The 25,985-nt window shown below is 57.2% G+C and overlaps 1 protein-coding gene across 1 annotated transcript; it reads right to left on the reverse strand.

Moving 5' to 3' along the window:
• Nucleotides 1-1,536: 1,536 nt before the first annotated feature.
• On the reverse strand, nucleotides 1,537-2,714 carry FAM163A (family with sequence similarity 163 member A; the record flags this gene model as incomplete). The annotated part of the gene is made up of 2 exons (XM_082314751.1): nucleotides 1,537-1,938; nucleotides 2,622-2,714. 2 exons carry the CDS (start codon nucleotides 2,712-2,714, stop codon nucleotides 1,537-1,539), a joined length of 495 nt encoding a protein of 164 aa, XP_082170877.1.
• Between the last annotated feature and the right edge of the window lie 23,271 nt (nucleotides 2,715-25,985).

A 25,985-nucleotide genomic window follows, 5' to 3' on the forward strand; every position in this document is an offset into this window, starting at 1 on the left:
AAATTAGCCTTTCGCCTGATAACGTAGACATCACGTAGCGTGCATCTCCATGCTGAGACCTACTTTTTCTGTGCATGAACGGGGAGGTCAAGTCCAAATCCTGTGAGCAGCAGGATTATTTCTAAATTGCGGTGGTGGGAAAAAGAAAACAAAACCACTCACATTTCTGAGCAGTTGTACCCTATATTGCAAAGGCATGGCAAGCGTTTCCTGCCATTGCCTCCAACAGCATCCACATGGCTGCGAGGAATCACTGCTGTCCGGGTCCCTCCTCCCTGCCATGAATGGGAAGCGCTCAGCCGAGCGGTCCTGCAGTGGTTGCTATGGAAGTGCCCATGAATGATGGAGATGTCCTTTTAGTAATTTTTTCACCTAATTTGATTTATGGAGGAAGAAGGAACTTTCCCACATTCATTTTTGCAGAAAGGCAGAGTCACTGGCTGTAATTACCAGCCGCAGAGCCGGTGAACCCAGGTTCAGGTCTTGCACCCTCTTCTTCCAAAAGCAAAAGCAGGGGGCGGTCCAATCACCTGAACATCACTCTCCCATGGGAGGTCGTGGGCCCCGCAAAGGAGGAGACGTGACCCAGCAGTCTCTGCCATTGCTGTTGAAAGCAAAAGCCATCCTAAAGCCTACCTTTGTCTGGCTGTCCGGAGCTGTCAGGGTGGGCTGGGTAGGGCTTTGAAAGCTGAAGGTGACCAAAACTGCAGTTATTTAGGGATGCAATTCTTCCCGTAAGTAAAATCTTGCCATTTATATGGGTCCAAGTTAAAATCACTCCTAAGAAAGCTTGTGAAGAGTAGAAGAGGTGGGGGCTTCGGCCACAGAAGGATCAGCCTATGCCCGTTTGCGTGGGTGAGTGGTTTTGCGAGCATCTTTGCCTCCCCCGGCGGTGATCTAAATTCATATCTTGAACTTCTTCAGCACGTGCAAAGACGGAAGCGGGTGGGGGATGGTGTCCTATCTTACACTCGAACACAAAAGCTAACTGCTAGCAGCAACTAACGCAGTACGAGGGGAGCAGGACAATCCGGATCTTCCCTTCTTTGCTTTCCCGTTGCCGAGGAGCGCTGCCATTCCCAGCTCAGCGGCAGGATTTGCCGGAGGCGGCAGCTCGCGGGTGGTCACGCATCGCTCCGTGTGCCGGAGGCGGCGGGCATCGCCTCGGGTGGCTGTGTGGGGACACCAGAGGCCTCGCTCTGGGCTCAGGGAGTCGGGGGAGCCTGGGGTAATTAAATTAGGTTGTACTGTACATAGCCCTCGTTAGACAAGTCCCTTCAGGAGACAGAGTAGAATAATAATGACACTTACGATGGGTTCGGAGGTGGCCGGTTTAACGTCGCCCTTTGAGGTCTCTCTCGTCTTCTCGCCCGTGAAGCTTAGCCATGCCGGGTGGTTCAGCAGGAGGACTGTGCTGGTCTCGGGCTGGGCTTACGGGGTCCTCTCTGCGTGAACCCCCACCCCAAAGACAAGTGAAAAGCCCCTTCCCTCGAGCGGGCGCCGGCTGGGGACACCCTGTGCTAGTGGCAATGGTGACTACACCTCCGTGCTGATAGCCCGCGGGTTCGGGAAGCTCTCGCGGAAGAGGCCGTGGCGGCTCACCGTGTAGCTTTGCAGGGCGGCCATGCTGATGGGCGGCCCCATCTCCTTGTAGCAGGCGGGGGCGTAGGTGACCCTCTCGCCCCCGTTGCGCACCATGTCGGCAGTCCGGATGTAAAAGGGGGAGCCGTAGGGGGAGCAGGTCGGGCAGTAGTTGTGAGCCCCGTGCTGGTTGAGCTCGCTGGCGGGGGGCGCGGGGCTGCCCTGGCCATCCACCATGCGGGAGTTGCAGGCGTTGCACGTGCCGAGGTGTGAGTGGGTGGGAAGGTCGGGCTCTTCCTCTTCCTCCTCCTCCTCCTCCTCTTCCTCATCGGAGTCATCTTTCTTGCAGCAGTAGTACTGCGCAAAAGGGAAGGGGTTACATTAGGGGGAGCAAGCAGCCGAGCGGGCAGATTTGGCTTCACAGCGAGCCCTGCCGCATCCCCACTCCCCTCATACCCCTACCAGAGAAACCCTCCGCCGGCCTCTCGCTGCTCTGCTCTGTTGGTACCTGGGTCCTGCAAGGCAGCAGGAGCAGGACAAGACCTGGCCTGAGCGTGCAGCAGGAGGCACCTGCTGGGGAACTCGTCCTCTCCCCTCCCAGTGAGGTTTGCGAGGGGAAGGTATTTTACTGTGCCAGTCGGAAACTCCTCCAAGTAACTGCTGTGCTTTTCATCACACGGGCGCTGCTGCATGGCACAGACTTCACATTAACTTTTAAAGAGAAGGAGGTTGTAGCTAGCTGTTGTTGAAAGCCTCCTCGTTTAATTTACCAGGGGGGGGGGAACCAAAAAAAAAAGTCTCCATCTGGTATTGCAAACCCAGTCAAGCCTACGCCTAAATTAGCAAGCGCTGTAGGTCCTCAAAAGAGAGGAGGAAAGAACATAACTCTGCAGCACCTGGGGGAAAAGGGGGTTTCAACTCCCTGCCCATCACGGGCAAGAAAACCCCCACCGAGACCCCTCCTGCAACAGCAGTTCAGCCCAAGGAGCAGCGACGCTGCTGGGGTTCGTGGCGAGATGGGGAACGGCCACGGTGCTCACCTGTAGCCTACAGTAGCAGAGCACGGCAATGATGCACAGTAGGATCACCGTTGCTAGGATTCCCCCGGTGATAACAACAGTTCCCGCTGTCATCCGACCGATTCTCCATCAAACTCTGAAAGGCAGGGCCACAGGGACACGTGTCACCCCGGGACATGAAAGTCACCTACCACGGCTTCGTCATCACATCACAGACGTGACACCCGTGAGGCACCCCAAAATATCGCATCCCTGTTCCTCCCTCCCCAACCGCAAAACTATCACCCAACATCATTCTCCTCCTCTTAGCGAGAGGACACCTGAGATGCAGCACCATGTCCCCTCACTGCCATCGCTGCCTCTGGCGTGGGGTCTTTGGGAAACACCCTGCCATCCACCTGCAGAGCCTCCCCCCTTGCTGAGCCAAAATTTCCACCCTCCTGGCAGAAAATACAGCTTCTGCTTCAAAATGCAGAAGCAAACCTGGGTTTCCACTGGGAAAAGCCAAAGGGCAGCCTTTGAACTCCGCAACTCAGGCAGTCTGAGCCCAAAAAAACGCACCCCGGCTGCCTGCCAGGTCTAACATGGTCTCGGAATGACCCAAGCAGCCCCCACCGCCGTCCCTGTGCCACAGGACCTCGGGCCTACTTACGTTCAGTGACGGAGGCGTTGGACCTGAAAGGAGCAGAGGGAGAGGTTAGCCACGGCCTGCCAGCACCCCTCCCGCGCGTTTCCCTGCTTCCCGAGAATTTGCCTTGATTTGGGACCTGTGGGAAGCCCTGCTTCATGTCCTGCATCCCACAGGGACGGGGCTCAGCACGTGCCTGTGCCTCTGGGAGCCCCTGTGGTACAAAAAGCATTTTGAGTCCTGCAGATGATGATGATGATGATGATGATAAAATAAATAAATAAATAAATAATTTTCTTTAATTTGGAGCAGGGAAAGGAGGCATTTCCCAAGCTCAGAGAAATACTCTGCAGGACAAGGCTGTGCTATCAGCGGCTCATGAATCACACAGCTTCACGGGGCGAAGGCCTGTCTTAGTCAGCACTTGGCCTTTTCCTCTTTAAAATTAATTATGGAGGAGGCGGATGCATCATCTCACAAGTGGACAATGTTTTATGTGCCGCTGGGAAAAAGGCTCTCTCCTCCATCCCCTCTGGGGCAGGCGAGCCCCAGCGTCCCCCTGCCACCCCGCGGGCACCTACCTGGAAAAGGATACGCAGGGCGTCGCGGTCACACCGGCCCCGGGGTGGCTGGCCGGGACAGACAGCGCTGCATGGCCACAGGGAGATGCCGACGGCCCTGGAAGGGAGGACAAGGAGAAAAACCCACCACCGTCAGCTCGTCCCCACTGCCCAAGGGGGCTGCCCAGTGTCCCCATGACTGCTGATGCCACCTCTGTCCCTGAGGTGGGGCTAAATAAATTGCTTTTTTAGGGAGACGGGCAGGAAAGGTGGGCGCTACAAAGGTAGGCAAACCCAAACCACCAGGAAAGGACGATCCCGCGCCCCAAACCTGCAATTTCACCAAAAGTGAGAGACTTGCACCCAAGAAGTGGGTGCACCCATCACCCCCACCCTCCGGCGATGCCTGGCGCAACCGCATTTCATTACCGGCCCCCGCGTCCCTCTGTGCCTCGTCCAGAGCAAGGCTAATTGATAGGGCCCAAGTGCCAGCCGGTTGCAGCCAAGGAGATCTAATTACCTGCTCGCCACGTGGCCCTAATTGACGGAGGGAGGTGGCAGCTTCCAGACCTGCCCAGCTCTGCCCTGGCCCCTCACTGCTGCATGTGCTGGCGGGCACCGCAGGGATCCCCCCCCCCCGCCAAAATCGCCCACCCTCCTCACTCCTCTGCGGTGATTTGCAGGATCCTGCCTGCCGCAAATTGATTTTCAGCTCTTGGAAAGTTCCCGTACGAAGCCAAAAGGCGGGCATGCATTGGATTTCCTCCTCAAGCTGCTCTCGCACATGAAACAAAGGAAGAAAAAAAAACCTGAGAAATCAATAGGTCCATAACCCAGCTAATATCTCCATCCATCAGGGGACCCGACGCAGAGCTAATAATAGACCTCAACACGCTCAGCTCCTGCGCCCTGTTACCAAACCGCACCTTGACACACTGCCAAGAGTGAGGGGCACCGGGGATGGTGGGGGAACACACCGGGGAGCCGTCGATGGAGTTATCGCCTCCCCAGGTGCCATCCTTAACAGGGAAAAGCTGACGGTGGGTGGCTCAAAAAGCCGAACGTTGACCTTCGATGAGCCCCGAGAGGGACGCGCCACAAGCCGGACGGTGATGGATGATGCAGGCGGCCATTCACATCCAGAAAACTTCATTTCATGGGAGCTGTGATTTGATTTAGAGCTCGGAGAGCAGCATCCAATTAGCCTGAGGTTTGGAGCGAGCAGGCGGCCTCGGGGAATGACCCCGGGCAGGGAGGGACCAGCCCTGGGGACCCTTTGGTCACCTCCACAACTGAGCGGTGCTGCCTTGAGGATGGCTGGGCTTCCACATGCCCCATCTCCGGCATTCCCGTTTCTGGGGCTGCCAGGATCAGTGTTTCACCAACCCTGCTCAGGAGCCAGGCTCCTGCTTAATAGAATAGAGAATGTTAAAAACAAAAAAAGACAAAAATTAAAATGAACCAGAAGAGAAGCGTTGCCTTTCCTCATCTCTTTGGAGGTGATGCTTTCAGAGAGGAGGAAGTTTCCTATCCTCCTCCCCCCAAATCCTACCCAGTTTGTGCCTATAAAATAGTTTCTGCCTGTAAAATGGCCTTCTCTAACCCACGGCTCTCTTCCGCAGGGATGCAGAAGGTGATGTAATGCCTCTCGGGGAAGGAGCAGGAGCCCCAGTCTCAGGAGTAACTGAGGTCTTGGGAATTATAAGGTAAATATGCCCAGAAAGGGGCAGGACAACAACAACAACAGCCTTTTCCAGCCTTGCAGAGGCCATACAACAGCCCCAGCAGCCGCATCTCTGCCGCTGGGAATCAGCCCATCTCCATTTTCCATCCACTCCCCACAAGCACAGCCCAGCCTGCCAGGAAAGGGGCATTTTGGGCTCAGCTTCCCCCAGGCTCAGGCACTGCACAGTCCCACCACCCCATCCCGACAAAAAGCCATACATTTTTAGGGGTCCCCTAAAAGCCTCAGGCTGCACTGTGAGCCGAGCTGAGCCCCGCGGCTCCTGCTCCTGCAGCGGGATGGGATGGAGAGGCATTGCAGGGGGATGCACAAGCCGAACTCCCTGGGGCACAGTCCCATTTCTCCTTCTGGCTTAAAAAGGGAGTCGAGAGTTGTTTCAATGTTTAAATATCCCACACTGAGCAGATGCCTTGGCGCTCGCCGCTCACCTGGTCCTGGGTGGCTCAGGAGAGGGGGCTACGACCCAAAAGCGGGCATGGGGACCCCCTGGCGCACAGACCATTGCTGAATAAAATCAGGATTTATATGAGCAGGGCTGCATTACCCTCCCTGCCCCTCGGTGGCTTTCAGGAAGCAATTTGAGATGCTAGGCAGCGGTGTTACGCTGTCCCCGATGGGGATGGGAGCGGGCAGAGGAAGGGTCCCCGGTCGTATCGCACTCCTCCGGGCAGGCGTGCAAAACCACCTGCTGCAGAGATACATTTTCTTTAATTGATGTCACCTCGCAGCACAAAGTTATGGCCTGAAAAGTGACTCTGGGAACAAGCGGCACCGCAGGCTTCTGTATTTATTCTCCTTCAATGACGTCCATAGCAGATTTGCATGATTTGCAAGTTGATGGCAAGGTTTTTGCCAGCCGCCAGCACTCTCAGCCCAGCTGAGCAACTCCCATCCTCCCTCTCCCGGCATGTCCCACCAGCCCCAAGCTCCCCCCCATCCAACAAGGGTTGAACGCTAACACAGGACACAGGAGCAGGTTTTAGGCTTGGGCAGAGCACAGCTATTTGCCGTGAGCATCATGCCGAACCTTGCCGGCGAGTCCTGCCCCAGGCCGGGCTCTGCTCTCCCAGTTTTGCTCTGCAGCTCACGGGCTAATTCAATGAAATGTCTGCCTGGTAAATTAGCCTGGCCGCTGCCTTACCAGAATCATCTCCCAGGGCCTAATTGGAAAAAAACAGCATCAGGGGCTGCCTTTTCAAAACAGACTATGGCAGCAAACAACAGGGCAGCTCCTGGGCGGCTGCGGCCTGCCCCACATGGGCTCAGCCCAGCAGGATTTGGGTAGATTAACCCACAGTTGCAAACCTCGGCAAGGGGGGAGGACACGAGCAGTGCAGCGTCACCCAGCCGTGGGGCAGGACGGGTGCATGGGGAGGGCTGACGCCCTGCAAATTTGTTGCATGTCAGATGCTCCATGCTGCTAGGCATAAGGGGTCAAGCAGAGTCATGGGGGAGCAGAAACGAGGAGACACCCCCGCCCCCCAAATGAGCCAAGCCCAAATGAAATTTCAGCCAAAGAGTGACAGCAACGTGGGATGCAAGAGGATGCAGGGGGCTGCAGCCAGCCGACAGCCCCCCAGCAGCCCCCTCCAGCCCCAGCACTCACCCCTGGGCTTCTTGCCCAGATCCCAAACCACTGGGTCACTTTGAAGCCTTTAAACTCTTAATTAAGGGATCCACAGGGGTTGCCAGGGAGCTGAACCTGCTGCCCACCCTAGACCCTGCGAACACTGATTTTTGGAGGAGTCACAAATTGCTGTTTTGATTTACCCTTCCACATAAGTGTGCTTAAGCCGCATCATTTTTTAGGGGGCCAGGATGGGGGCAGCCCCTTCTGACTTTTGATATGCTGTTAATAAATATATTGAGAAAAAAGCATCTCTAAGGCATAAAAATCGCCCGTGGCACTGGGCAACCGGAGCAGTCGCGCTCCCTCCTGCAGCAATAACACCCCCGGGAGCGGCGCTGGGCTCTGTGGCTGGTTCTGCCCAAGTTATATTTGAGTTTGGACCAGCCTGCGGACAGAAATCACAGTGGCAGTTTGGAAAACTTTGATTTCGGCCTGCTGCAGAGAACACCAAAAAAAGGCTTTTCCCTGCAGAAAGGGTGTTTTGTGCAACCCATTACCTACATGAGGCTTTTTCGTGCTGTGACCCTTTGCTGCCTCGAGCCGTGCAGGGTTTGGCCCAGCAGTTTTGCAAGGGAAACTGCAGCCAACACCCGGCTCCTTCTTCCCGGCCACCACAAGGACAGCCAGGTCGCAGAGGTGACACCGTCCTCCAGCTGAGGCTCCGATGATTTGCAGTCAGTCATCAAAACCAAAAATCCCGTGCCCTGCCGCAAGCCTGCCCTTGCTTCCCCTCCACCACCCACACCAGCTCCCCGGGGCTCCCCACTGCCTCCTCCCAGCCCCGCTCCTCCCCAGCCGAGGGATGGGAAAGAAAAAATACCAACAAGGTTTTGAAACCAGCTCTTTCCTTGCAAAAGCTTTGTGGAAGAGGCAAGATATTAATTGCAATTAACAAAAAAATCAAACCACTTCAAGGGTGGAAGCTGCCAGCCAGACCCCAGCTCCTGGGTGGGTGCGAAGGGCTGCGCTCCTGCTGCTAATGCCACGCTCCTGACCCACCGAGCCCAGGAGATCCCCTCTCCTGGCCATCCAGCTCTGATGAAAACCACCTTCTTGCCAACCCAGGTTTGTCCCCTTGCACACCAGGCCTCATCCTGCCCCGCAGGAGCCCAGGAGACCTCCTCCACCAGCGGCAATTGCCTTTACAGCCACGTAGGACGGAACATCCTTCTCTGATCTCCAGCAGCACCAGGCATACGAAGCCTCAGCACATCCGTGGGATCGGCTGGCACATCCACAGTCCCAGAGAGACCTCCCAGTACTTCACAGACTTTTGGAAGAAGGGTGGCTTTGCAGCCTGGGATGTCTCAGGTGCGGATTACACCAGTATCTTGTTACTTGGGCATCTCATCTGCCCTTTATCCCCTTAAGTGACTTCTCAGATCCTGTCTTGCCTGCCTGCGTGGATTAACTGGAGCCATGCGTAGGGACAGAGGGACACGGAAGGGACCGTCACCCATCCTGTCCCCCCTGAGCACACACATCAACGGGATACTGCAAAGCCCATGTCATGGCTAGGGCTACACCATCGCAGGATGGCTTAAAACCCAGGGCAGGAAAATGACACCTCTCTCCTCATCCCCCCACACGTCTCCTACCTACTGCGTTTGCTCGGCTGGCTCCCGACCAGCCCAGCCTGGGAGCCACGGCGGGTGGGTGCCGCCCCAGACACGGGGAAGGCATCAGAAGTGGGCAGCCCACGGTGGGATGCGGGATGGAAATGTCCACGGCGTGACCCGCATGGCTCATCTCCTGCCGCTGCACCTGGGGTCCCTCCCGGCGCTGCTCCCGGGAAAAGCCACGGCCGAGCCCAGGCACACGTGCCGGAGAGCCGCTCTGCCATGGTCCAAAACGACCAGCGACAAAACTGGCAGCATCAAGCCAAGTCACACAGAGAAGGGCTTTTGATATTATCCCCCACATCAGATCCCTGCGGGCACCATCCCCAGCATCCCTGCCGCAGGCACCCTCCCTCCCAGCACCCAAATATCCCCTGCGATGAGCAGCCGCGGCAGCGGCATCTGCACCGGGAGCAGAGTGAGGCCATGGAGAGCCAGGATGGTGGGCATGCTCCAGGTGAGACCAACCCTTGCCAAAAAGCCAGTGCATTTTGCTGCACACGAGTGCTAAAGGCTTGGGACCGTGCCTATGGCCACAGCCAGCGGAGAGCTGGAGCCCAGGCTGTATCCTGATGTACCGTGGATCCCTGGAGGACACAGCCCTGAAGAGCAAGGACTTGGGTCTGATTTGCACCCCATGGTGCCCCTAAATCTCCCTGCCGCAACAGCACCCAGGTGTTTACAGTGGACAGCACAAGCAGCGAAAAATTTCTATTTTTATATTGAAAATAAAATACCCTACCCTTTCCAGATAATAAGGACACTTTATAAAATAGAGGAGCTTGTATTCCTTAGGCAGATCTGTTTCCTATATACAACTTTAGTGATTGAGGTAAGTCTGCAGTCTAGTATTTTGCACTTCATAGCTTTAATGCTTATTTTTTTGTGTGTTTGGAAAGCAAACAAAGTACAACAGATGCATCCTGCATTGAGCTTTCAATCTTAGCTTATTTTATAGCTTAGAGCAAACAGATAAAGGATAAAAATTAATTAATTTACCATGGGATATATTAAAATGTGAGCATTTGTGGAAAAGGCAAGATATTAATTGCAATTAACAAAAAAAATCAAACCACTTCAAGGGTGGAAGCCGCCAGCCAGACCCCAGCTCCTGGGTGGGTGCGAAGGAGCACGGGAAGGAGCGGGAAGGGTTATTTGCTTCCACCCCGACGTCACCCTTGGTGTTCGCACAAGCTCATTGCACCAGTGTAGGCATCCCACGACTGATTTAACCCTGTGGTAAAGCACCAACACAGCACACGTATTTCCCCTGCATCAGCCCACATTCCTAGCACTTGCCCAGGAAAAGCCGAGAAGGCAGCAGCAAAGGAAAACGGGGCAGCAGGGACCTCTTTAAAAGCTCTCAGCCTCTACCTATTCCACACCGAGGCCTCAGGGCAGAGGAAGGTCCAGGTGATGGGTCAGGACCCTGCTGATCCGGCAGCCTGGAGACCCTCCCCGCCAGCGTGACGGAGCCAGCCTCCCTTCGAGGATGCTCTGCTGTTCATTCCCAGCCCTGGGAGGGTATTTCTCTAGCACCCTCATTGCTCCAAGATGAAGCCTTCACCTCCTCAGCACCCATTTATTTTCACACCAGCAGGCTCTTCCCATCAGGGCAAGGGGATGGAGACCTTGGCCAGATCCCTCCATTCCCTGTGGGCTGCAAACACACCCCGTGGAGATACGATCTTCTCCCCAGTTTGATGTTCTCTCTGCCCTACCACAGGAAGGCGCACGCTCTGCTCTCCAGCGTGGCTAATCCCACCGGGGAACGCAGGGACACCAAATGCATCTTCACCCCGGGCACGACAAGGAGGATCAATCCCAGCAGAGGCATCGTGCAACACAGTCCGGAGCATCCCCGCAGAGCATCCCCGCAGAGCATCCCCAACGAGATCCAACTGAGCACAGCAGCAAGTTTCCCACTAAAGATTTTTTTTCATTAAGCCAGTTTCTCACCAGCTTTCTTAGAAACAACCCCCAGGACAGCTTCTCTTCCAGGCACCACCTTGTTATCTCCCGCCTTGCCCTGGACATCGGTGCCATCTCGCCCTTTCCACCTCGTTTCCATCACTCCCGTGAAAATTCCCTGCTCAATTCCCACCCAGATCTGCCCTCGCCACCCCATCCCCGTTCCTCCCAGCCTGACGTATGAAACACGACTTGTGCAAAACCTTTCAGTGTAGCAGCAAGTTCTGCTCCTGAAAGCAAAGCCCAGGGGAAAAGCTCTGGCCGAGGCTGGAGCCTCTGTAATCCCATCGGCTTCAGCCCCCCCAGCACAGCACGCTCAGGCAATGCTGTCTGAGTTGTACTGGGGTGGATCTGTTGTGCCTCCATGTCACCCAACTTATTTGTTTTGCTAAAATAAAATATAAAATAAATTCTCCTGCTCAATCCCTGGTTTTAACTTGCGGTCCCCCGCAGCCTGGACGACACTATGGGGCTGGTGGCTGAAACAGCAGCTGTGTGTTTGAGGGATGCTGCTCCCCAGGGAGACGCAGGGGACGTCCCCCTGCATCCTGCCAGCATCTGCCCTCCCTCCTGCCTGCCTGCAAGCGTGCCAGTGAGACAGCCACCGCTGAGGGCTTAAATTAGCAAAGACATCATTAGGGGTAACTGGACCATTTACCAGTTGGGTGGAGTGAAGGAAGATGAGCCTTGTGTCTACCCATGAGGAGAGGGGCCACCAACATTCCTCTTGGCTCACAAGCTCTCTTTAAATCCCATTTACAGCTAGGAAAACTATCTGAATGTCTGTCAGTGATGCACCACACTTTTCCTTTCATATTTTGGTGCTCGCCTCACATTCATCTCCCTCTAGCCATGGGGCCGGCTGAGATCTCCCCCAGCTGCCCACCAGATCCAGATATGGCTTACAAAGGACACACATGGCCATCAGCATCTTTAACAAGCCAGGAGCCGAACACCAGGGCTGTTACACCTCTGCCCACTTCTAGCCAGGCAGGTGCCCTTCAGCATCAGGGAGCAGATAACCCTCAGACCACCGCTCCTCCAAAAAAACCCAACCCTAGGGCTGGTTATAATTTAATCCTGCTCCCGCAATAGCTGCAAACCTGCATGGTGCTTGCGAAGCGTCCTTTTTTCCATGGGAAAGAGAGATGGAGGGTGCCGTGGCCCAGCCCCGGGGAGGAGGGCGCGGGGCAGCGCAGCCTCTTCCTGCGCATGATGCAAGACCTGCTGCTCCGACTGTCAGCATCCCCCCGGCATGTTCGCTTGGAGTAGAAACAGAGATTTATTTTAATGACTCATTAAAGCCTAATTGCATTCAGGCAGCAATACAGAGAGAGGAGCCTCCCACGTGCGGCAGTACTACAGTCAGGAGGGCTCTCAAAGCCTCCCCGAAAGCCCAAGGCAGACAGACAGACTGTCTCTTTTTGGTGGGGCCAGACAGCAGGGCCAGGTGCCGGCTCTGGAGCAGCACAGCATCGCGGTTGGGATCCAAAAAAACAACCCAGAGAAGTCTCTGTTCTTCTCTCCGTTTGCCTCTGTCTGCCCGATGCAATGGCCACCGCTGGCTGCTCATCCCCGAGCTCCAGGAAGGAGGCACGACCTGCCCTGGAGCTTGGATGCCCATGTCCAGAGCCTCAGCCTGGCAGCTATTTCAGGAGGTGGCCATCCCCTAGCCTTAAGGACATGTGTGCTTTTAACTCTCCTGTGCTTTTAAGGACCCCAAAGCAGGAGCAGGGAGCTTGGCAGGGTGGGATTTGTGTGGGAGCCACCACGGGTCGCCCCGGCACGGAGCTGGACATGGCACAGGGAAGGGACGAGCTGCGCCTCCCATCTCAGGAGCACCGTGGGTGGGAGCAACAAGGTGGTCACGCTAAAAACCAGCCAGCTCAGAGGGGAACCAAAACCCCGCTGCCTGCAGTCCAGGTACACCCTTGCCACTGATAGCACTTATGAAGAACTCTGGGCTCTGCCTCCTCTGCTGCTTTGGGTGCCCCAGCTGGCTCTGCCCACGCACCTCGTCCTTCCCAGCGGGATGCAAACCCAGCAACGGCCATGTCACCCATGGGGATGGGAGCTTACAGCCACCCTGACACCAGGGATCCCCATCCCCATCCCTGGGATGCATGCCGGGCACTGGGGGTTACAGCCTCGCCAGCCACCGCTGCCTTTCCCCGGCATCATCCCACCAAAGCCGGCAGAGATCTGGCCCCATCCGCGCCCACCACTTTTGGTAGCACTCAGCCCTCCTGCTAATTGTTTCAATTAGCAGAGGGAAATTTTTTTCCAAAGGTTTTGCTGCCTTGCTCCTCCCGTTGCCTTCAGTGCCAAGCCAAGCAGGTGTAAAACCCTGCCACCAGAGATGGGTTACGTGAGCACATCTCCCCTGCCAGCGGGTCCAGGCAGCGAAGCCCGTCCTGCCCTTCTCCACCCGCACCGCTGGCGCAGATCAGTCTTTGTCAAACTGCAGCTTTCTGCCCCAGAAAGCTGTCCCATGCAGGCACGAGAAAGCCATGGGCTCCCTTTCCCGCTCCACAATTTGGATGCTCACGGTACCCGCAACAATCCTGACGTGGTGCCGTGGGACGACAGCCTGCACAGGGACAGCCACCCCACGGGATGGGCACAGGTCCCCAGCCGCAGCTCTGCTTTCCAAGCCAAGGGCAATTCATCCCTCCGGGACGGCCCATCTGGCGGGATCCTGGACGGCAGCCCGCCGCCTGCGCAGACCCAGGGAAAGCCGGAGCCGCGCATTGATCTGGGCCGATGCAGGGGCACAGCACCCGACACCAACCCCGCTCTTTGGGGTAAATCTGAGCAGAGTCACTCCAGGATCAGGTTCAGGAGTAACTTTTCCATAAAGCCATGGGAAAATCTCACCCACGGTTGCTTTACGGGACCACTCACACTCCTTTTACCCACTGCATCCCAGCCAGGGCGAGGAGGCGCAATGCAACCAGGCACGGACGGGTCGGCTCTGCAGAGCTAAACTCTTTGCTGGATTTCCGACCAGCTATTTTTTTTCCTAGTTGATTGATCACACAGCAGGGATACAGGCTCATCCATCACTCAAGGTGCTCCACCTCGCCCAGCCCGTGCTGCCTGGTCAGGCAGGAGCGGGGCTGGCCAGGACGGTCACGCACACAGCATCACACACGCCCAGCGAGAAGGAAAACCCGCCGTGAAGTCTCTTAGTGTCTCCTGCAAATGAAGTGTGAAACGCGCTTTCAAGAAAACAAGGGTAACGGAGCCTCAATAAATATTTCATCCTGGTAGGAAAGCAGCGACGGGGAAGGCCGGGTGGGCAGAGACGCCAGGAGGGATGGGGGACGGAGGCTGGAAGGGGAGAAGGGGGAGGCAGCCGAGGCAGGAAACAACGGGAACACCATGGCCTGACCTTATTTCTGTTTGCCGCTTGCCCTGGGGGCTACTGGGTTTGAGGCATCACCACAAAGCAGACCCCGGAAAGGGGAGCAGCTCTTGTGCTTCTGTTCATACCCATGGCTAAGGTGGGTGATGCTGCTCCAGCCAGGAGCCGAGCTCCTCCAAACACCCCGTCCTAACACTTCCCAGCAGACAGCGAGCTGCCTCGGCCTCCCGTCAGTCTGCGCACCCAAAACGTTCCCATGCAAAATGGCTGGAGGATGCTTGGCGTTTCTTCGGAGGGGGGGGTGTGCCGAGTGGAAAATCCTCCACACCTGATTTCCAGCCTGTTAAGGATCTTTTGGGCCAGGCTGCCTCGCTGAAGCAGGGCTCCGGAGCTGGCTGTCCTCAGGCCTGCGGTCAGGCTGAAATCCAGCGCTTTGGAAAGAGGTGGGAGAGGATCTCACATCCCAGTGGAGACAGTGCTGGAATGGGATTGGACTCACTGATCCGATGTTCACCACAATATCAGGAACAGCAGCCTACTGCCGCTGTTCCCTCTTGGCTTTTCAACAGGTGAAAAAGCCCTTCCTAGAAAAAGCCTTTTCTCCCCCTTCCCTGGCAAAACCCAGGTTAGAGCCCTTCGGATCCCACACGGATGACACCAAATGCCAACCAGCAGCCCCAGCACACCCAGTGCCCCAAAACGGCATCACAGGGAAACTCTGCGGCTCGGACAAGAGAGGGACAAGGCTGGGGGAGGGAAAAAAAAAGCGCCGGTAATACAGGCCTCCGTCGGGGTGGAATATTCCACCGCACCTTAGAAAATCTCTCTGCTGGAGAGACAATCAATAGCACGCAAACGAAATCCAGCTGAAAACACTAAATGTTTTCACATGCCCTTTTGGAGGGAATAAAATCCTCCAGGATAACCTTAGGAGAAAACAAAAGCCAGGAGAATAACTTGAGCGCAGGTCTCCTTTAATTACCGCAGCACGGTGAGAGATAAAACAGCCTTCGGAATAAACAAAAGGATTTGATTTCCTCCACTTCAGCAAAGGCAGCCACCATTTCCGCGGAGAGGTTTGGTAGCGAGGTTGGGGATTTGTCGGGCCGTCGTGTCCTTGCTGAATGGCAAGGCTTTGGGCTCCCACTGAGGGAGCAAAAGGCTGGGCCCCGGCCTTGGGACTTTCAAAACTTCACCCAGATGTGAAAAAGTAGGGTTTAGAGACGGGCGACCTCAGCCCTACCCACCCGAGCAGCCAGAAGAGCTAACGGTGGCTTAAAGAACCCAGCTCAACGCAAAGTTGGACCGCATAACCCTGAGAAAATAAGTCAGGACCTTGCGGGGAGCCACAACCCTGGAGCTTCGCCCTGCCAAGGCTGTGGCGCAGGGGCTCAGCGCAGCCGCGGGATGCTGGGAGCGGGATGCTGGGAGCGGGATGCTGGGAGCATCCCACCCGGGCACCCCAGCCTGTCCTGCCCGCAGCCCCCCCACCGCCCGGACTCCTCTTCCCACCTCAGCCCCAAATTCAAGCGAAAGCCTTTCCCTTGCCCCGACCCCTCTGCAAAGCCCGGGGAGGGGAAGAGGGCGGCGGGTGCCCGAGCCGTACCTGGGCGCCCGGGGCGGGCAGGAGCGGAGCCGGGTCCGGCAGCACCGCGGCGGCTGGCGGGGCACGGGCAGGCAGGGGAGGACAGGAGGAGGAGGAGGGTCACGATAATAATAACAGCGATAATAACAAATAACACGATGAAGAATAATCACCGGAGCGGAGGAGCGGGAGCGCCGAGGCGGGTCCGGCCGGCGCGGGTGGAGGCGAGCGGGGGAGGAGTTTGCCCGGGGGCCGGAGCTGCCGCCCCCGAGCGCCGCCCCCGCGGCCCCGCGGCCCCGCACCGCCCCCGGCCCCGGCCCCGGCCCCGGCCCCGCACCGCCCCCCGCGGCCCCGCACCGCCCCCCGAGTTTGCTGCAGGGGCGCGCAGACGCGGGCTGCCCCCCCCCCAAACTCCTCCGCGGGGGAGCCAGGCTGGGGGCGTCCGGCCGCGGCCCCCTCGGCCCCCGGGCGCCTGCCCCACGGTGGGGAAAACAGGGGTGCACCCACTCAGCCTCCCCCCAGCCTACAGCCCGAGGGGGAGCGCACACTGGCAGCATCCCCTGAGCACCCCCTAACTCCCGGGTACCCCCAGGGCACCCCCAGGGCACCCCCAAAGCCAAGCCCTGCAGCACCCCAGGCACTATCAAACCCGCAGCATCCCCAAGCCCAGGTCCTGTGGCAACCCTGGGGACCCCAAACCCACCCCCGCAGCCCCCCCGGGCACCCCCAACCCCATCAGTGTCCCTGGTGCTGCCGCCACCGCTGCCTCGGCCCTGTGCGGGGGTCTGAAGGCTCCGGCTGGGTCCATCCCGCCATGCCCCAGGTAACGACGCCCTTCTGGCCGCCAGCGCGGGCAGGGATCTGGCGCTGCAAGCAGCCAGGAGAAAAAACCACCGCACCGCCGCGAGAGGGATGAGCCGGGGCAGGGGGAGGATGCCAAGCCCACCCGCTATTTTTCAAACAAGATTACCCCCCTCCCCATGACTCCCTGTGTAAGAGAGCCGACCTTTAGCGTACGTCGGTTTCCCCGCGCGAGGCCGGCTGCGCGACGGCGCTGCCTGCTCTGCCAGAAGCTCGGCCCGTTGCCATGTGGCCCCGAGCACGTGCTGGCCCTGGGGAGGCACGAACACATGCCCAGGGAAAGGTGTTGCCCCCCAGTAATTGTTTTCAGCTGCTGGGAAGCTTTGAAGCTCCAAACCAAGAGTTTAAGCTGGAGAAGGTACAGCTTGCAGCTGGCATCGCCTTCAGAAACAGAGAGCCGCTCGCCTCTGCGAGCGACGATAAAGATAATCGAATCTCATGCCTTGCGCCGCGAGCTGACCGCTGTGAGCGTGAGGATTACTGTGCAAGGAGAACATGTGTTCACCTGTTTCTCTCTGATTTCAGTCTTTACAGGGCATGAGAGCCATGGCAAGGCAGCACAGCTTGGTGGGATTAATGCAAGACGTCCGCTACAGTGAGTCAGTTGCACCCTTCTGTGCCTCAGTTTCCCCATTTTTAAGGAAGGGACACCACCAATACTTTTCCTCCCTGTAGAGCAAGCTCTAAAGCTGGGAAGAAAACACCACTCACCTTCTCCTCCGTCACCCTCGCCATCACTCAGGGCATCCCGTTGGCCACGGTTTGCTCTCCCCGTTATCCCAGCCCAGCCCTCGCAGCTGCTCACTGCCGGTGCCAGGAGCCCGACCCGCTGATTTCTCCCCAGGATCCAGCGGCAGAGCTGAGCCGGGAGGAAATAAACATTCGTTTGGATGCAAACGGCTTTGCGCCTTTAGCAAAAGGGCAGGATGAATTATGAAATGCAAAAGCGAGATAAGTGGATCCTGTCACAGCACTTACCCTCCGTGCCGCAGGATCTAAGCGGCTGCTGGCTGCAGGTGAAGGGCTGCGTGGCACACGCGTACGCCCGCACGCAGCCTGGGCCGGGAGGGGAGCCTCCCTATTCCCCTGCCGATAAAGAAATCCGCATTACCGACTCCAGCACATCAGAGGGCTGGTAAATATGGAGAAGCATCAAGCGAGAAAAGCGAGCACATGGAGTATTTCTGCGGAGCGTAGTAGAGATGCATTTTCCCTTAGCTGGGCTTCAGAGCTGGCAGGGGGATGTGAATTAGAGACATCCAGGCGAGCATGGAGGAGGAGGAGGCCAGGAGAAGTGAGAAAGTAATTTCCTGGGCTGCTCTGGGCAGGATGCGAGGAGGTGATGACAGCCCAGGATGCAGGGAGAGCCGCTTCTCCCCTCGGAAAGTGCTGCCAGGGCCATGGGAAGCATTATTACAGTTAATTCAGGAACTGACATTTTGCTGTTTCCATGGATGGACGTGGAAAAGAGTTTCTTTGGGATTAAGGAGTCACTTGGCTAACACCGGGCTGAGATTGCCCAGATGCACATCGCGCTCCTCCATCACCCCCGTGGCTCCGGCCCAAATCAGGCAGGTGCTACAGAAGATCACGGCAAAGCGAACATGAAACAGCATCGCTCCAGCAAACGGGGTTATCAGCTCGCGTGGTTTCGTTGCCTGCCTCATTTCCCCCCGCCCCGAGTCACATCTCCTATCGTTGTTTCATTATTTCTTAAAGCAGCACACGGGTGACTAAACGGAACACAAAAGGTGGGATTCCCGCCTTCGTGGTGCCTGGGAAAAGCTGAGAAACAGGAGTGCCAGATGCTGCACAGTGGGGAAGAAAATTAAACCCAAAGTTGTTCTTTTCAGTCAATGTGGTTTTAAATAAAACACAGGGTTTGGGGAGCCCAGCTGGCGTGGTTGGAGTGCTTGGGGTTAGCACTGCTGGTAAATCGAGCAGCAGTTTGATCCAAAACACTTTTCAAGTTCTTATTTTGGTTTATTTTGGGGCAAGGGAAACACAAAGCACCTGCAGAGCATCCCCACCTCACCAGCATCTTGGTATCTGCCGCTGCCGGGGCACCGCACACAGCTGGGCACAGCTCAGCCCCCGGTGCGCAGGTACCCCGGCAATAGAGGGGCCGTAAACCTGCCAGAATCTCACCCTCCGCAGCCCTCAGACATTGCAGTACCCATGCATACAATTGACTTTAAAGCTTGTAAGTATTGCAGCTAAACTCATATCAGCCCGGGAAGCTTGTCTGAGTTTTATGAGATTCCTTCTTCCCAGCACTGAAAAGGATTTTACTGACTAGTTTTAAAACAAAACCATAAAATACTTTTATTCCCTCCTGGTTTTCTGCTCTTGTAAAAAATCTAAGCCCACAGACTTTACTACTGCACACTGATACTTCACTCCCTTATTTGTTAGGATGAACGTTCAGCTAAATAAGGCAGCAAATCCTTGTTTAGGTCCTTCTCCAGCAATATCTGCACGTGCAAGCCCTGCAAGACTTCCACGTGTGTGCACACAGACACAGCCACGCCGCGGAGACGCAGAGAGTGCCTGAAGCCCGGCGCTTGCGGGTGCCCTTGCGTTGTTGCACCTTGCACCCGTGCACTTCAGCACATCAATAATTTCCTTCCTGTTCAGGCAAGTGCTGCCACTGGCCCAAAACGCTGATGCCGGAGGATGCTCAGGAGCTGAACCCGTGGCTGCTGGCATGGGAATTTATTTTGTTCTATGCTGGATCTTGCTTTTATTTTCATTTTTAGCAGAGCCCGGGGCAGCTGTATCAATCAGAAAAAGCCTGACAGTGCAAAATGCCATCCCTGCGAGCGTCCAGCCTGCTCCTCACGGGTTTGAAGCTATCTCCCTGCCTTGCGCGCTCCAGACAACAGGGCTGCTGGGCTGTAGATGGGGGCATTAGCCCATGGAAAGCACCTTGGGAGTCAGCCAGAGCAACCTTCAGCCCTCCTGTGTTTCGGGTAGGGGGGTAGGAGCATGCATAGAGCTGGTTACAGCGTTTCGGCGTGATGCTGCAATGCCCTCACAGCACCTTCTTCCCTCCCAGCGCGGCCTCGGGAGCACATCGCCGCAGCCTCCCAAGCCTGCCTGCTCCCTGGGGAGGGCTCTGGGGAGCGCAGAGTTAACGTGCAGCTTTCCCCTTGGCAGCACATTCCCGCCAGATGTGGACTAGTCATTATCCACCTCGGTGGGTTCGCTTTTGCCTGCACAAGCACTGGAAAACAAGCCCAGTCGCACAAGAAACGCTCAGCAGGAGCTGCCCAGCAGCCCCGACCTCTCCCCATTATCCCAGCGATGCGGCCAGGGATGCACCTATCATGCAACCCAGGGATCGCACACACATCAGTGTCACATCTCACGACAACACAGCTGCACACCCCCAAATCTGATCTATTTAGGGGAGCGCAGAGACCTCCCCCGTCCTGGTGGGCTGGAGGAGAGACCTGGCATGGTGTCTGCACACCCATTTAATGGGGCGGATGGTTGCTTTCCCCTGGGAGCTGGTCAAGGGAGGTTGCGTTCCCAAAAAAAGGATCCTTCTCCATCCCATGCGACCACCTGCAAGCTCCAACCTGGGCAGTGAAGGCCAGGGCTGCCCGTGCTGCACAGGAGACACACGGGGACACAGGGCTGCCCGCCGCGGTGGCACCCGTCTCTGCGCTGGAGGAGAGGCAGAACTAGCCTTGGGTAATGTCGTTAGGCGAGAGTTATGCTGTCTCCTTTCCCAACAAAGATAAATGTCATTAAAGCTCAGCCCTTGTGTATTTTACATCCAGAGATGCAATGATGTTCCCCCTCCCCCGGGGGAGGCGGGGGGCAGCAGGGAGTGTTTACAGCTCTGGACTGCAATTAGGCAGCAGCGTAGTATTAACCCATCACACTCCCGGAGCATCAGCCTGCCAGCAAGAGCCATTTTGACTTCCCTCCTTGAGCTGGCTTGGTACCCCCATCCCTGGGGCATGGGAAGCAGCACGAGAGCCCTGGGGACACTGAGACGCAGTGCTTGAAGCTATGGCGGGGAAACCCGTGCAGCCCATGGGGTGCACAAGCCTGGCGCTTCCCAGGCGCCAAGGGGCCCTCGCAGCCGTCAGCAGTGGCAGCAAGGGCACGTGCAAAGCGAGGCACCGGGAAAGCATCCCGGCTGCCCGGCGTTCACACAGCGGGCTCTCCCAGCTCCAGGCCAAGGCTGCTTTTTCTGATTTGTGAGCCACTTAAAAGTCACATTTGGAGCAGTCGGGGGAGATTTTTTTTTTTTCGCCCCATGCTGCGATTTTTAAGTGACCGGTTAAGGAGCCATTGGCTGCTCACCATCTGTCTTAGTTATTTTCCTTGTTTAGTGGCAAATGTGCAAGTGGAGCTTTATCCATGTGCTCCTAAGCCCTGCCAGGGGCTGTGGATGCTCTTTACCTCACCCCGAAGAGTCAAGATAAGGGGAAAACATCCCACTTCACGTTTTGGACTGTTCAGGCAAAAATTGGGATATTTGCCCTGAGCTGGGTAAGCACATCCCTCCAGGTTCATCCTCCCTGGGAGACACAGCGTTAGCAGTGCAAAGGGAGTGGGCTCCCTCGCAGGGGGTCTGGGCAAGTTTGGGGTAAAAAGCAGGGAAAAGGGTCAACATTTGCGGCAAACCCACCAGCTGTATCCACTGGGATGGCTCTGAGAATGGCGGCGCCCATGAAAAACTTGGAGAAATTAAACAAACCCTGTTGATTTTCACTCCCCTCACCTGCGGCAAGGCAGGATTTTCCCCAGCCAACACGGGGGTCCCATGGGAAGGCGCTGCCGCTCTCCCCATCACTAGTGGGTGCAGCGCTGCCACGAGCCACCTCTTTCCCTTCACCCTCCCGCAAACACAAAGCCTAAATATTTGATGCAGCCAAGCAGCTTTTTGCTGTGCCATGCAAGCAACCCGGGGCTCTCCAGCAAGGAAAATAAGCCTTTGGGGGTTTCGGCCTGCCCTGGTGCCCATGGAAGAGCCCCTGGATAGGGGAGAGGGGCCTCAGGGAGGTGATGCCGGTCAGCTCACACATGAGCCGGGGACTTCCTCGGGCAGCACGGTGCATCGATCGGCTGAGGGGTCTCTCTGCCTGCCAAGCCACAGCCCTGCTTGGCTTGGCAAAGGCTCATCGATTGCCACGGGCACGGCCGCAGCATTGGGTTTGTAGGGAAAACATGCCCTGCGGGACTTGCGGTTCACGTGGCTCCAAGCAGGGCCAACACCAGGAGTGGGGATAAGCCCACCGCAGCCCGTTGGTCCCAGGGGGAGTTTGGGTGATGCTCAGGGGAGTGGGAAGGAAGAACAGAGTGAGCAGAAAATTAACTCCTTCCAGCCAAGTGTGACTTTACCACGTGTACACTGACCACTTCTCCAGGCTCACGGTAACGCAAGCTCCGCGGTTCAGTCAGAGCATCCTCCCAGGGATCAGCCTCGGGCCATCCCTGCAACACAGCAGCATGCGGAAAACCCATGGGGACAAAGCCAGGCTTGCGTGCTGACCAGAGAAAAGCTCAAGAGTCACCAGCAAGGGGCAGGGGGTGCAGAGGTGCTAACCTGACCCCGATGGGCACCAGCATCCCTAAGACCCAGCACAGGGCAGGGCTGAAGAATTCCACTGCGGGGGCAGCCCCGGGAAGGTTTTTCTCCCCTCTTTCTGCAGCAGAGCCCTCTCCAGCCTCCCTGGCTGCACAGAAGCCTTTCAAAGCCACACTCTGGCCATAATCAACACAGCAGAGCCTGCCAAGCCCCAGCACTGGCGGCCAAGGGCAGCTCTCCTCAGGCACAGCTGGCAGAGAGATTGGGCAAAATTGAAACGTTACCCTGATGACCACCCAGCCAGCCCCCAGGCGCCTTTAGGGCTCCGGCTCTCTGTATTCACATCCTCCCTGCCCTTCTTCATGCTCTCATCATACATCAGCTCCTTCCCAGGCAGCTGCAAGCCCATGAGCAGATGAGGCTGCAAAACTGCTGTGAACAAGCTCAGGAGAGCAATGATGAGCTGGGCTGGTCCTAGGGCAGCCCCCAGCCTCCCTACAGCACGTGTGTCTGGAGCGCTGGCACCGTAGAAATCCCGGGAGGAGCTCACAGGGCATCGGTGGCTGGGGCAGTGATGAGCGACAGCACCTTCCCCTCCCATTGCCGAGCCGTGCAGCCCAATTTGCGAGGCTGGGAAGGATGCTCAGCCCCAGTTTCTGGCCCATTAGCTCCCCTTCCCACAACCACCTTCTCCAGCTGCTTTACCTCCCGCTGAGGCGCTGGGAGCCGCATGCGGCAGCGTGGGGAGGGATGCCCGGCTGCACGCAGTGTGAACACAGCCACACGTGCTGCGACGGGAGCAGGGGGAGGTCATGAGCGGGTTACCAAAATGCAGCCATGCTCCCGGCGTGGAGAAGAGCGCGGGCTGAGGCTGCAGTGCCGAAAGGTTTTCAAACATTCTCAATGCCTGGGGAATGGCACTTGCTGCCACCCCAACTCCTCTCCACTCGGATCCTAAAGTGACCAGGCCATCAAAATGAGCCAGTCTCACACCTCCTTGCAGCTCCCCCGATGGCTGGAAGTGCTGGGGAGGGCAGCGGAGATGGTGACGGCCCCTAAAGCATCCCTGCCTCCCCGGTCCCTGCCCACTCCAGCGTAGCCCAGGCTTGTCCTCATTTCAGGCTGGGCGAGCAGCGGCCCGGCCCCAGAGGTAGTGAGATGATGCCAAACCTCCTAATGGAGCTTGACAGCAGTGGGATTAAAAGCACAAGTGAGATCGCAACCCCTCTGCAATCAGCTTCTGCCTTAGAAGAGCTGAACCAGAAAAGAAACCTCCTGGCAGCAGGGAGGGGACGAGGAGCCCGCAGAGTGAGGGCGGCAGGGGCTGGGGGGAACCTCGCCTGTCCCAAGCCCTCCTCGCTTGCCCTGCCAACCCATCATCAATAGGAAGGAGCCAATCTCTGCCCCCTCGGCAGCACCAGTGAAGGGTTTCACCAGCAACAGCCCTAATTCCAACTGGTCCCAGTGAGTTGGTACTTCTACCGCCCTAAACTTTGGATGCAGAGCAGCCCACACCATGTGCTGCTCGCCCCTTCCTATCGCCACCTGCAAGCTCAAGGCATCACACGGCACCTGCAAGGACCCCCCTTCTCCCTCTCCTTCGGGCACTGTGCTTGGAGTGGTGCCACTGATGCTAGAAACAACACCCGAGCAGCCGGGTCCGAGCTGGAGATGGAAGGACTCACTCAGATGCAAGTGGATGCTCAGCAGGACACCCGCAGACCCTGGTTCTGCAGGATGGGGTGCGCACAGACCCTCACAGCTGGCACCAAGCCCCATCTGCCCCAGAGCACAGCTCTGGTTTAACTAAAAGGCAGCACCGACCATGTTTCCCACCTGAAGGATGCTCCAGCAGCACTGCTGCCCCAGACCTGCATCCTCCTTCCCCCAAGCCAGAATATCTCAGCATCTCCCGCAAACCCAACCCAAATGGGCTTTTGCAGGGATGAAGTGGGGGCCAACTTGCACAAACCAGCCCGGCGGTAGCCAGTAAGTCACCCTCCGAAAAGCCAGCAAGGCACAAGCACCATCCCCATCCCCTCTCTGCTCATCTGAAACCCAGCAGCCCGAGGCTGCTCTCCTGCCCAGCAGTCGTTTGCTCCCAGCAAAATGCAGGGGAAAGTGGGGCTTTTTACTGCAAGAAAAAGGGAGCCACTCCAGGGACCGGTGCATGCGCTCGGGAGCGGTGGGCAGAGCTGATGGGTTTTGGCACAGGCTGAAAAGCTAGCTCCAGCTCCAGACCTTGTTTTGCAGTGACCTGTACCGAGAATTGGCTTTTTCCTTTTTCTTGCCAAATGGAAAGAAAAAGAAATCCTTCCAGGTCAGAGGAAAGAAAAGCATTTACTCGTGGGTCAAGTGAAACAATCTGATGCAGGGTTGAGTGCACTTTTATCCTCCCCAAACCAGGAAAAGATTCAATTTCCATCTGAAAAACCATCTAAAAATAAAAAGACAAAGGTTTTTGAGGTCAGAAGCACTCGATTTTGGTTTTTAAGCCCAAATGACTTGCTGAATTGAGCCCCACTTTGCAAAGCACGGGTCAACCCAAAAACGCAGAGGGGTGGGGAGGGGATGGGCTGAAGCATCGATCTGGAAAATTTCAACCACGCTGAGATAGCACCAGCCACAGCGGCAGCAGCCACCGCAGGGGCCAGCCCGGGATCCCCGGTGCCGCGGCATGCAGCTCGGGCACCCCAGCCTCAGCTCCTGCCAAGCCCGGCTGCGCGCCGGGGTGCCAGGGGGTAGGTGTTTGGCTGCCTCTGCAGCACTTTGTTCAGCCGAAGCGAGCTGTCGCTTTCCAGCCTCCTCCCCGCCAGCCAAATGCTTCCTGACAGCCCGTTTAAAACTCAAAGCACCTGATTACTGCCACAGCCAGGCAGCTGCTCACAGACACCACAAGAAACTCTTCCATACCTCCCCCCCCCAAACAAAATCCCTACCCAGAGCATCACTCCTCGCCCTTTCCAGACCTACCCACACCCGGGGGGCACCAGAGTCCTCCTCGAGCTGGTACAGGTCTGGCTCTGCTTGCACGTGTGTGGCCTCGGACGAGGGGCCCCCAGGTTTCCATCACCAGAATGCCAGCACCTGCTGCCCAGCACCCCAGCGGGGAGCAGAGCTGCCCGCCCTGGCTCCATCCACCTGGCAGGGCTGAGCCCCGACCCCACGCATCGCCCGAGTCCATTAGCGAGTCCCGAGAGCGCACACCTCCCTGGCATTTTGCTTAACCCCGGCTTTTACGGAGAGCTGCAGAGCTGCGCCACCTTTCAATTTTTAATTTGCTCTAAACATTTTGGTGCCCTCCCCTGGGGACTCCCAGTCAATAACCTGTGCCGGCAGCAGGGCTGCCCCATAGCTATGGGGAGGGTGGAAACTGGGGGCAAAGGAGAGGGAAGCAGCTCCACCCCAAGCTGCTCTCCTTTGGAGGAGCAGGACCCCTTTGCACACACAGCCCGGGACGAGGGGCACCCACACTGGCTGCTCCAGTGAAAGGGCCCCCCGTGCCCCATGGAGATGCTCCTCAAGGACGGGGGGACCCCCGGCCCCTCCAGGGACCTGACACCTGCAGAGACAGGGTTGTCACAGGGTAGAACATCTTCCTCCTTTTCATCAGACGCTTCTGTGGGGTTGGGTCCCTTCAAACTTCACCGGGCACAGCCACCTCTCCTTCCCCACCACCTGGCAGCGGCACGGCAATGCCCTGGAGCAGGAACACGAATGCCGCATCACTTTCCAGTCCCCGAGGCGTCCTTCTCTTTTTCCACTGCCTTAAGCAACAAATGTACAAACAGGGACCTGCTGGGCATGAGAAACATGACCTGAGCTGCTCTGGGAAAGGAGATGCCACTGCACAGCTGGAAAGATCAGCCCAG

The sequence above is a fragment of the Platalea leucorodia genome, assembly GCF_965183815.1.
Source record: "Platalea leucorodia genome assembly, chromosome: 5".
NCBI classification, from domain to species: Eukaryota; Metazoa; Chordata; class Aves; order Pelecaniformes; family Threskiornithidae; genus Platalea; species Platalea leucorodia.